This window comes from Hemitrygon akajei, chromosome 20 (assembly GCF_048418815.1).
Source record: "Hemitrygon akajei chromosome 20, sHemAka1.3, whole genome shotgun sequence".
In the NCBI taxonomy this organism is placed as follows: domain Eukaryota; kingdom Metazoa; phylum Chordata; class Chondrichthyes; order Myliobatiformes; family Dasyatidae; genus Hemitrygon; species Hemitrygon akajei.
Window position 1 is genome coordinate 34,234,554 of NC_133143.1, and position 12,777 is coordinate 34,247,330.

Genomic DNA, 12,777 nt, shown 5'->3' on the forward strand with positions numbered 1-12,777 from the left:
CTTAAGTTTTGTAACTCCAAAACACAAAAACTAATCGAAAGGAAAACAAGAGAGCCAGGAATGCGAGTCTAACTTCATATTTACATTAAGCCGGGTGCACAGATAAGACGTGTGGTGGAATGGCGTGTGCAGTTCACTTATTTTCACGTATAACCCATAATGAATTATTTAAATGAACAAGAATGCTTAATCAAAAAATATATTTACAAATCACTCAAATATTGCTGAAGTATTAAGTACACAACAGGACTCAATGGGTCAGGCAACATATATGGAAGGAAATGGAGGGGTGTTTTGGGTTCATTGATCCAGATGAAGAGCTCCAACCCAAAATGTCATCTGTTCATTTCCCTCCACACATGCTGCCTGACCATCTGAGTTCCTCAAGCATTTTGTTTGTTTTGTCATATTCCAGCATCAACAGTCTCTTGCGTCTCCATAACTGGTCATCATCCAGTGTACACCATATGGTGTGTACCAATATATAATCACCAGCACCCAGAGTAAACCAGGAAGTACACACCAGAATATGAATCACCAACCCCTAAAGTACACAATATAACGGGCATCAATATATCACCATTAGCCAATGTTCAGAAGTGAACATTGCACACCAGAATATAATTCTCCAACATTCAGTCCACACCATTCGGACCATGTAACGTTAGCACACAAAGTGTGGCAAAGAGGGACACGAGTAGGCTAGTGGCATTCCTACAAAGGGATGTGTTTGTTCATCTTGTTCATAGCATGAGCTGTGGTGTACTGTCAGGGTCATATCCAACACTGAGACTGTCTTACTCTCACCACACTTGCATTAAAAACCACACAGTGCATCCTAACATACGCTTACAGCATGCACTAAGTAAGGAAAGCATTGTGCTGTTGTTATATTATCCTTGAAACAAGCCAAACCAGACCTGCATATGCACTCCCTCTACCATCACTGCATGCTAACCACGTGTGTATTATCTTCAGGAAGTGCTGCAGCACATTGCCAACACTTTTTTGGCAGCACTTCCCTAATTTACAGTGTCCATGTTCAAGAACAAAATGGGAAACAGGTACGCAGGAATACTGCCATCACCAATTTACATTTGTACGTATGTATTAGGAGCAGAAATAGACCAACAACATCCAAACCCACTGCAATATTCAATAAGCCCAGGGCTGATCTGACTGTAACTATAGTATATTCAATATTTCAGTAATATTTGAGTAAAATTGTCTGATTAAGCATTCTTTGATTGTTTACATAATTCTTTATAGGTTATATGTACAACGTACATGAGTGGCATACGTCATCTCATCACCATGTCATATATGCGTGCCTCACTAAAGTAAAATGAAGAAGACACATTTATCCTAGGTTCTATGTTTTTCTTTCAATTAGTTTCTAGATTTACAAAACAGAACAGCAACTTCAATTTTACTCTTCTGTTTAACTCAGGAATCTATCCACCTCTGCCTTAAAAAATATTCAAAGACTCTGCTTTGGCTGCCTGTGTTCTTTCTACAATGTTTTCCTGTAGTGAGTTCCAGACTCCCACCCAATCACCATTTTTCCTTCATCTCTCATTTAATCCTTCCACCACTTTAAGTCTGCCCCTAGCTGTTGACTCTTCTGCTGAGAGAAAACGTTTATTTCTCATTGGCTAAATGAACAGTGAAGGCTCTCTTGCAGAAAACCAGGAACAATGCTGATATTGTTCAAACACGAGGAAATCTGCAGATGCTGGAAATTCAAACAACACACACAAAATGTTGGTGGAACACAGCAGGCCAGGCAGCATCTATAAGGAGAAGACTCTCGGCCCGAAACGTCGACAGTGCTTCTCCCTATAGATGCTGCCTGGCCTGTTGTGTTCCACCAGCATTTTGTGTGTGTTGTCTGATATTGTTCAGCTTTACTTTGACTACAGTACCTGGTATATCTTCTCCACCCTGTCATATCTTTACCGTCACAAGAGGAATTTCATCTACTATACACCACCATTAACCCAAAACCCGCTTTCTGTTAATTAATGCTAGCTCCTTGTACCTTTCCTATCTTTATTTCTGTAGACTGATATGATGCACCAGAGCATGTACGACTTCATCCATGTTGATGATCGACAGGAGTTCCAGAGGCAGCTACACTGGGCTATGAATCCACCACAGCAGATATCTGGGCACGATCCTTCAGGCCAGGGAACTAATAGTGAGTATATTCAAACTATTTCCTTCTCGTAGTGTACAGTCAAGTACAATGGGCATCCCTTGAAATTTACAGTCACACTAAAATAGTAGTTTGTAATTGCGTGACTGCATGATGCATTTGTTCTTCATAGCACATTTTGACAAGCATATAGATTATTTCAGCTGACGTTAAGAGTCCACAGAAAGAATGGAATGGAACCAAGTGTAGTTCAATGTTATCTCAGGCTTGAAGTTCTTCAATAGGAGGCCCACTGGATGTGATGAGTTACTGTGACATATATTTTCTTCCTGATACTCACTTGCATTGGTTTTGCATGGAAAGAGGATGTCCAATGGTCGGTTGATTCCCTATTGCTCATTTGCTACCTCACTCAGTCAAATTAGCATGCAGTGGTAGGGTTATGTTTTAATTTGTTTATTTTGAAGGCTGGTACAAAGATTTTGCCTACAAACTACAGACAGGTTAAATGCAGTATTGATTACTATGATTAGTGTTTGGGGATGGGAGGAGATGAGATGTGGTAGATGATGAAGGTAAAAACCTACAACTTCTTTGGGACTTAAAATATATTTGTTACAGAGCATTTTGGATATTCTAGAGTATTCAGGTATTAATTCAAACAAGAACCATGTTTCATTTCATATTGTAAATGTAAATAAGTTCAGGAAGCTTGCAATTAGCCTTCAGTTTTTAGTAAATTCCAAGCAGTAAATTGAAGTTAAAAGCACAAGCTCCTCCACAGACTAAGAGATTCCATATGCAATAGCCAAGTGTTCAGACAATGGGGTTATGTTAATTGGCTGGCTTCAAACCAGGCAACATTGCTAAGTTATTTGCACCATTGTGACAGTTGGAGCTGGCAAACCAGATGGACGTTGTCACTTAACATATCAGACATGGTGTAGGCAATCAATAGTTTTTGTGTACTTATGAGACAGCCCTGACAACTTTAATTTCGGGTGTCTGGGACTTCTGTTCCCAGAAGCTTTTAGACTATTTGTGTGAACTCTTTTGTGACAAAGGTGATTGAACATTCAGAGGCATCTGTTACTGTAGATACATAATGCAAAGGAAGCATTCTCAACCCAAAATATTGAAGGAAATGATGTCATTATAACTATTGAAATTGTGTTGCATCACCAACTTTATCTTTGATCTTAAGAGTATAAAATTGTGATATACCTTTGGGTTTGTGAGCCTTTACCAAGACTGTCTCCAGAATGATGCATGCTTGATATAATGACTAAAGACTTCTATATCACCAGCTTCAGTGTTTCTTTAGTGAATTTGATCATAGTCTCAACAATATTGAGGGTCATTTTGGCTCAATTGATTTTATATCTAGGTCAGGAGATCTTGAGATCAAACGCCACTTCAGGACATGTGACCTAAATCTAACAGACACCTCATTATAGCATTTTATGAATACTGCTTAGTGGAGACCCTAGGCTTCTGATGGGTTATTAAATTGGAATTTACCTGAGGATAGAGCTTGATGGTAAAGATCCTGCAGGTCTAATTGAAATGGGCTGGAGGGAATTGTTACTCCAACTTTCTTCCCTCAAGCTACACAACTAAAATTAATCGCATTTCCTGCATGCAAAATAGTTGCTGTTCAGTCACTAGTCGAAAGTGATTGTGACTCATTTGACATAAGGCATTTTGGGGTGTTCTGAAAGACTGACAATGCACTACATAACATTAAAATAGGGAAATGAGCTGATAGTTCCTATTGTTGAGCTTATTGTTTTATTGCTTGAAATATCAGAAGCATTAAAAACACAAAAAGAATGGGTTTAAGGTAAGAAAGACCAAGGCATTTTAAAGCGCACCTGAAGGAATACTGAGATAATGATTGAATGCTGGCAGAGGAGGTGGTGGAATCAAATACAATTACTACATTGAGAAGGCATTTAGACAGATTTAGACGAGGCACAGAAGGACACAATCTCAATAAGGAAGCGGATAAAGAGGTAAAAAGGCCAAAATTAATGTGATGGGCCAAAGAGCCTGATTCTGTGCTTTTGGTGCGAGTTGTGTAATAGTGCTTTCGTCCAATTTTAGGTGAAGAGAATCTGAGTTCTTTCAAAGTTTACGACCCAAAACTTCTGCCACCGGAATTTTCTCCATTCCTAAACCGTTATTTTGTCATCCGAGTCCGTTGCTTACTGGACAGCACTTCAGGATTCCTGGTAGGTAAACGGCTGAGGACGAATTGCAAGAGAAGGAAAGTCCACCAACAAATGATTTCAGATAGAAATGGTGAAATTAATATTGAGAGCCTGCAATAGATACTGTGATGGAGAGTTTTCAGTTGCATGTGTCAGATCCAACTGAAGTCTCACAAACCAAATATAATTGCACAAAGGAGCCCTTTTCCCTACATTAAATTATCGCTTGAAAAAATATAATAAATCCAAAATTGCAATTCTTCAAACCAACAGATCATCTTGTATTTATTTAATAACAATTAGATTTTGTAGGTTTTATAAAACAGTTCCTTCCCACTGCCACCACAGCTCCCACAGAGTTAGTATTGGGAGTGCAGCATTTTCACTAGCACTGCAGGCTGGTCTGTCTGTGATAGTGATGTTGCTTAAGGTTAGCTGATTAATGGTTGGGGAGGACGTGCATCATACAATATGCATGCTGCTGAATACATTTTGCAGAGTACCTCCAACTTATATCAACAAGTAATGACCACTGAGGTGACACGGCAGTGTAGCAGTTAGCGCAATGCCTTACAGCAGCCAGCTGACAATTGGGATTTGTAAGGAGTTTGTACCTTCTCCCCGTGACTATGTGGGTTTGCACCGTGTGCTCCACATTCCTCCTTTATTCCAAAGACACACGAGTTCGCGCAGAGAGTTGAGGGCATGCTATGTCAGAAGCGTGCTGACAATTTTGGACAGCCCAGCATAGTCCTCACTGATTTGATTTGATGCAAACTATGCATTTCATTGTATGCCTTGGCATGTGTGTGACAAATAATGCTAATTCTTCTGATCTTTGAAATCGTTATTGCTAGCTCACAAGCCCAGCAGTGGCAATGAAACGTTGGTGAAGGATATTGGTTAGACGTTAAAGCAAACTGTACTGCACAGACATAAGCTGATCAGTTCAGCTCATACACACACGTATATGCTCCGCATGGGCCTCATGTTAGGCCTTCTTAATCTTACCATCATGATGATGTTCCATTCCTATCCAGCAATTACCTTCTCTGTAAGTACAGTAATGATCTTTGCCTCAGGTAACCACATGGATTACTTGAGGCAAGGTTCATTAATTAACTTATGGAGAGGCTCCACATTATAACCAGGTGGTGGAAAACTCTTGTGGAGATAGTATTAAACATATAACACTTCCTCTATCCAGTTTAGTTAAATGTCCTAGTTTAATAGAGCAGTGATTTTCTATCTAATCACTTTAGGACTTTTGATACTTGCTAGCAAATTTTTCCAGTTTTTCTTCAACATAATTCTCTCTCCTATGCACCTCTTACACTTGGATTTTGCCATCTTCACTCTGTCTGGTTCTTCCTCCAGCCTCAACTTCACTTCTTTCTTTTCTCTCTCCAGTATGCTCCTTGTAGGTCACCTATTGTTTGATTATATCATAGATGGTCTGTATATTATTTTTCCCTTCCTGCTGTACTTCCGCAATCCATGATGTTTTCATTCAATAAAATCTGTTGATCTCTATTTTGAAAGACACACCTTTATGGAGTTCAAGAGGGCCACTAACTTTTGCATGAAGAAACCCTTCTTTACATCATTACTCACCAACCCAACTATAATTTTCAAATTTGCCCTCACCCTTTGGTTTTCATTATCAGAGATAGTTCCTTCATTCTCTGACAATTCACGGGCACAATGCTCTCCACCATCACAGACATCTCCAAGAAGTGGTTCTTCAAGAAGGTAGCATCCATCAGATTGAATGTTCACAATTTGCAAAGTGCTGTCTTCCAAATACTGCTATCAAGGTGAAGGTACAGACCCCTGAAGACACAAACTCGATGAATTAGGAACAATTTTTTCCTCTCTGCCGTCAGGTTTCTGAATGGTCCAATAACTGATGAACACTACCACATCGTTCCTTTTTTTTGTAACTTACAGTGATTTTGTGTCTTTGCACTGTTCTGCTGCCACAAAATAAATGGTTCACATCATATGACGGTGATAGTAAATCTGATTCTGATTCTTTTTTCTATCGACTGATCAAGTTTTTTTTCAAACATTTCTTTTCAATCATCCTTAATTTTCTTCTTTCAAGGGACTACATGCCTAGTTTCCTCTTAATTTTATTTGTTATTAGATTTCACGTTTTGTATAAGACCATACGCTATAGCAGGAAAATTAGGCCATTTGGTCCATTGTGTTTGTTCCAGCATTTCATCATGGTTCATTAACATTTTTTGATTTTTCCTTCCTTCACCACTCCATCTGCCCATCACCCCTCCTCACAACAGACGATGCAGTTCCAAGGCAGACTGAAGTACCTGCAGGGACAGAGGAAGAAAGATAAGTCTGGCGCTGCCCTTCCACCACAGTTGGGCTTGTTTTGTATTGCCATGCCTCTGCTGCTCCCATCCATTGGTGAAATGAAGCTGAAAAGCTTGCTCCTGAAGACCAAACACAGGCTTGACCTCAGCCCCATGACACTCGGTGCAAAGTAAGTAGCAAAGCCCCAGCCATCTGGAAATGGTGGTGGAACCAGATTCACAGGTCATTTTCAAAAGGCCGTTCGACACACATAAGAAAAGGAAAAGGTTTCAGGCTTTTGCAAGAAATCCACAGAAGTGGGGCTCATTGAATAGCTATTTCAAAGAACTAGTACAAACCTGGTTAACCAAATGGCCTGCTTCTGTACATAATAAATCAATAATTCTATGAAACAGATTTTAGATAATAAAGTAAGCATCTCAGATCAGAAATTGTTTTCAGTGTTTGTGATCATTTAGACGGGTCTCATAGAAATAGGCACGCACACAATGCAGGTAACTCGGCTGCATGTGTAAATATACTTGATATCTGCCACTACTCATTTAATAAAGAAATAAAACAGCACCGTGGGCACCACCGTAGCATAGTTGTTAGTGCAACGCTATTACAGCTTGAGGCGTCAGAGTTCAGAGTTCAATTCCAATATTGTATGTCCACGCTGTGGAGAACATGGGTTTTCTCCCACAGCCCCAAGACGGACCGGGTAGGTCAATTGGTCATTGTGATTGGGTTAGGGTTAATCAGGGTTATCGCGGGTCTCTGGGGTTTCAGGTCTCGAAAGGTCAGAAGAGTCTACTCTGTGCTGTATCACTAAGTAATAATTCTAATCTGAAAAACGCTGTAGTTTTATTTTACAAGAAGATCCACAAAAAGGCTTAGGTTCACATGAATCTGGTGAGCAATTAGCAGAGTTAACTAGGGTACAGTTACGTAGTGATTACATAACTAAACTAGTAATCTGAGAATATGCAGACACAACAGTTGGATTCATATGGGAAGTGCTGTCCCTCATGGAAGGATTGTTTAGGCCCCTGATTAGTGGTGAGGGAGAAGAAGTGGAGGCAAGCGTAACACTTAGTTGTAGTACTTAATTTTACACAGTTGTAATACTTAGTATGGTTGAGGGAGGAACAGCACCTCATATTCTGTCATGGTGGTTTCCAACCTGACAACGTCAACACCGATTTCTCTAATTTCCAGTAACCTCTCCCTTCTAACACCCCCCCTTTTATTTTTCATTATTCATCTGGCCCCTTTACCCCTTCTCTTTCCTCTCCCCTGCTCTTACAATCTGCCCATCACCCACACTTTCTTCCTTTTTGTTTTCTACCTCTTTCCCTTTATTCCACAGTCTACTGTCATCTCCTATCAGATTCCATGTTGTTCAGCCCTTTCCATCTTCTACCTATCACCTCCTAGCTCCTGACATCATTGCCAATTGCTCCCACCTACCTACTTTCCCCCTTCACCTGGATACACCTATCTCCAACCAGTTTGTGCTCCTCCCCTCCCCCAATCCTATTATTCTGTCTTCTGCCCCCTTTCTTTCCAGTCCTGAAGGTTCCTGTCCTAAAATGTCAACTCTTCATTTCCCGCCATAGATGCCATCTGACCTGTTGAGTTCCTCCAGCATTTTGTGTGTGTTGATCTGGAGGACATTAATTCACATTGCATGAGAACCATTTGAGTTTAGTTTGATAAAAATCTGAAGCTAAGAGCTGAAGGCAATAAAAAGTTTTGTCTCAAAATCTGTTCGAGCACGGGCATTCTACAAAAGGTTCTAAGGTGCTCTTTATCAGGATGCCCAGGTGTTGGGATTTGGAGGCCCTTTTTAGATGGAGCCAGAAGCCCAGTGACACCTTTGCTGATTTCAGCATTTTTTTTTTATTTTCTGATTTTTTTAAAAAGTAAATTTGAATTCTCAGAATAGTGTGTTTGAATTTAAATGACGGCTGTCTGGATTATTGACCCAAGCCTCAGAACCTCATGCTCAGTAGAATGAAGGCAACATATTTGTAACAAAATTTTTTGGATATAGCAATCAGAAATAGAATGAACACAATAGTTATAATAATTCTTGCATCAGAATACTTGAAAGTATGTATGCTGAGAGACTGGAGATCACTCTCAGTGTGTATAGTACGATCACCCACTTGAATGTCTTGAAAGGATTGGGCAATATTGCATTAAAATTTGCAAACTAATTTATAGGCTCACAACCATCATATTACTGCTGCAGTAAACTCCAAGGAGGTGGTCAGACTTTAAAGAGCCTCTCTCCATGGCAGCCTCAGAACCGTGAAGAAAAATGCTGCCAGAGAGGTGAGGGGAAACAGAAAGCATGCAGTCCAGTCCACTGGTTCAGTCCTGTGCAAAGAGTGGCCCCACATCTCTGTGGGGTTACTGGCCAGTCTGCACTAGAGATGTATGGAACTGCTGCGATTATCACATGGACACAGTGATGCTGCTACATGTGAGCACTGAAAAGGGAGTCTGTGAATTAACTAGGAATCCTTCCACTCTAGTCTCTTTGCATGTCTCCATCATTTTGTTCCCTTTAGTGTAATTAATTTTCTTTAAAAAGCTGTAGGTAGTATTCTTCTGCACTAATTCAGCTTATGAAGCTCAGCATGGCTGCTGTACAATACTATGCCCCGAAGCTTCACGACAGCCACAGAACAAGATTTGCTCCTGAGAGGGAATCGTGCAAGGCAGCACCCGGGCCGATTTCCCAATGAGAGCTAATTGACCTGGAAGTGATTGCTGGTGGGAACTAATGAGAACAAAAGGGCACTTATGCACACAACTTACAGATAAAAACATAGACAAATTGGTCCAATTTCTAGTCTGTGAAGAGTTGCTGCTACTGGAATAACGTTTTCCCCACTCCTTCTCCTCCTAACATCCCACTCCAACCCTCTCCCCTACCATCACCCACCTCAGATACTAGCAAACATGGTAGTTAATACTGAAAGTTGTTTTTCAAGGATTTGGTAAAGGTCGGCCGGCTCCCTGACCAATTAAGATACCACTTCCACCTCATTTTTTTCTTGAATCCCTACCCATGAACTATCTTCACATTTCTTCCTCACTCTCACTTATCACCATGAGAATTATTGGGGACTGATTCATGGCCTGTTCAGGCTTATCTCACAGGTTATGGCAAGCTGTGTGCCTAGGTTGTGGGGAGTGGGAAGGGCAGACAATACAATACTGAATAAGGGTATCTCAGTATTTGCTGCCTGATGAACAACTTAGTGGCTGCTTTCTAAAGAATCCCTGCATCTTCCTGGCTTTTCCTGCTCAAATATGATTTATGGTCCTGTGGGCGAAAGAATCACAGAAGAAATTCTTCTTGTTAAAATCGTGACAGGCAAAAGCATAGTCAGCATTTTCTTTTGGCAGAGGGTCCAAACACATAACATGACCTTGTCTCTTCACAGATGATGCCAAGGTCAATGTTTCAAGCCTAATCTGCTATTCTTCAGCCCCTTGTTTCTGATTCCAAGTTCCCTACTTCCTTGCCATGTCAAACTATTTCAAAGGAACATTTTTCACAAGCAAATGTACAAAGATCAACATCACCATCTGCTGTTGACAACCGGAACTCTACAAATAAAAAACTTACGTTACAGCAAAAATGAAATACTACACAAGCCAACAATTACTCTGCTCAGAGATATTTTGTACACTTTCCTTATGGGCAACATAAGCTTAAGTAAAGCGGTGCCACCTGGATTTTGCCCTCGTTTCTTGTCATTTCCTGCTATACCTTACTCATGCCAAACCAAAGCAGTTGGGAATCTAAAATGAAAAGAGGAAATACTGAGCAGGCCAGCAACATCTGTAAAGGGAGGACAATGAAAGGTCCTTGCTTCTAACACATCAGTGATTTTCATTGCACTGCAGTTGCTAGGGGTCCTAAACACTAGTTTCAGACACAACTCTTTGCTGTTTAAGGTGCTCTCTGAAAACGTCTTTCACAAAATTTATGCTCATCTCCCATAATGTCTCATTCTTCTGACTAGTGTCAAAATTTGTTTGTTGATTATTCTTCTTTCATCTGGCTTTCACCAGAATTCTTCTTTCACCCGTAGAGTAAGCACTTTTATTTTACAGCCACACAGAAAATGCTGGAGAATCTCAGCAGGTCAGGCAGCATCAATGGAGAGGAATAAAGAGTTGATGTTTTGGACCAAGACTCTTCTTCAGGACTGGAAGGGAAGAGGGATGAAGTTAGAGTACTGAGGTGGGGGTAGGGGGAAGTGTACAAACTGACGGGTGATAGGCGAATCCGGGTGAGGGGAAAAGTGGGTGAGTGGGTGAGGGGGATAAAGTGAGAAGCTGGGAGAAGATGTGAAAGAGGTAAAGGGCTGAATAAGTGAGAATCTGATAGGAGAGGAGTGTGGGCCATTGAGAAAGGGAAGGAGGAGGGGCACCAGAGGGAGGTGATGTGCAGAAGAGGAGCAAGAAGGGATAAGTGAATGATACATTGAAAAAGAGGTAAGGGGGAAGGGTGGATAAATTGGTGGGTTAGAGAAATCAGTGTCCAAACTGAATATGAGGTGTTGCTTCACCAAGTTGAGAGTGACTTTATTGTGGCAGTAGAGGAGGCCATGGACCGACATGTTGGAATGGGAATGGGAAGTAGAATTAAAATGGGTGGTCACCAGGAAGTCCTGTTTGTTGAGGCAGACAGAGCGAAAGTGCATGATGAAGTGGTCCCCCAATCTACGGTGCATCTTAACGATGTAGAGGAGTCCTCACTGGGAGCACCGGATATATTAAATGATCCTGATAGACTCGCAGATGTCTTTCCGAGCATATCACAATGACATCTACTTTATGTTTATGACTGATGTTTTTTTAATTGACTTAAGTGTGCTGTGTAAATGCAGGTTGTTTAAGTCTGAAAGAGTTTAATGTTTTGCAGCATTCACACTACATCCAGTGAACTTTTAGCAGATGTTCATTGTTCATTTGTGAGCCTGACTTTACAGAGTACCTTCTACAAAAGCTAGGGGTCTACAGAACCTGTACACAAGGGAATATGAAATGCCTGATATGAAATTGGGATGCCTGAATCTCATGGAGTGTCAAGGGAATTGATTCCTCATAGTCACGAACTAAAGATCTTGAACTTCATGTCTCTTGGAGACAGTGCTTTTAGTTGAAAGGGTTAGTGCCCATCTTGGAAGATCTGTATCCATGATTAGAGAGATTCAGGACCCCAACTCACCTACTTCACCCATGAAAATAAAACTGATTTTTGAAATACAGACTATTTTCAATGACATTTTCATTTGGCTATAATCTGTGAAAAATAAAAAGGAAATATTTCAAGCACCGCTTCAGCTATTGAAGAGCAGTGCTCAGAAATGAACACGCAGTCAAATGCAGTCTAAGCAGAGAAATGCATAACTCCAAAGTAACTTGTATCCCTTTGTGATGTGCCCAGGGGCAAAGCAATTGCAGGATGGTCAGACGCAGAGCACCGAACAAGATCTGGCTGCCATTATTTCCACTTTACGGATGTCCTGTGCCGTGCAGAGAATCAAATCCGAAGTAAGTTTGCCCCTAAACCTCCATGAGTCCCTTCCTCTAAAAGGCATGCCCTAGAACCTGCCTCTTTGACCAAGCTCTTGGACATTAGCTCCTCGAGCACTTCTGAAATATTTCTATGATGATCCCTTCAGCAAATCACCTTGAATAATGTACTACTTTAAAAACGCTGTATCAGCTGTCATTGTCAAGGTAAATTTCTGCTTCACCCTCTACCAAACAAACATTTTCCAAGTTGTTATGTACAAGAATGTGGAACAGAATGACAGAGATCATGTTTGTTTCAAAATGTTCATGTTCCCACAGTGATGAACACTGGAGAAAATGGCCTCACGGTCTTCAGAGTGCTCACTAAAGAAGGTCAGTGGGTCTGGTTCCAAGCTAATGGCCATCTGCCCTATAGGAACAAGTCTGCAGAATACGCCACAGTGCCTCAAGAGGAATTCAAGTAAGCTAGCAACTTAATAATAGTGTTTCTTTTGGAATTGTTCCCAAGTCATAATACCT

General features: G+C 40.8%; 1 protein-coding gene across 1 annotated transcript in view; it reads left to right on the top strand.

Annotated features, from left to right (window-relative positions):
* Positions 1-12,777, top strand: part of LOC140713713 (aryl hydrocarbon receptor repressor-like) — a 188,081-nt gene that overhangs the window by 169,071 nt on the left and 6,233 nt on the right. The window contains 5 exon segments of the mRNA XM_073024128.1: positions 2,065-2,200; positions 4,265-4,392; positions 6,675-6,877; positions 12,167-12,273; positions 12,577-12,718. Of these exon segments, the coding sequence (XP_072880229.1) occupies positions 2,065-2,200; positions 4,265-4,392; positions 6,675-6,877; positions 12,167-12,273; positions 12,577-12,718 (716 nt within the window).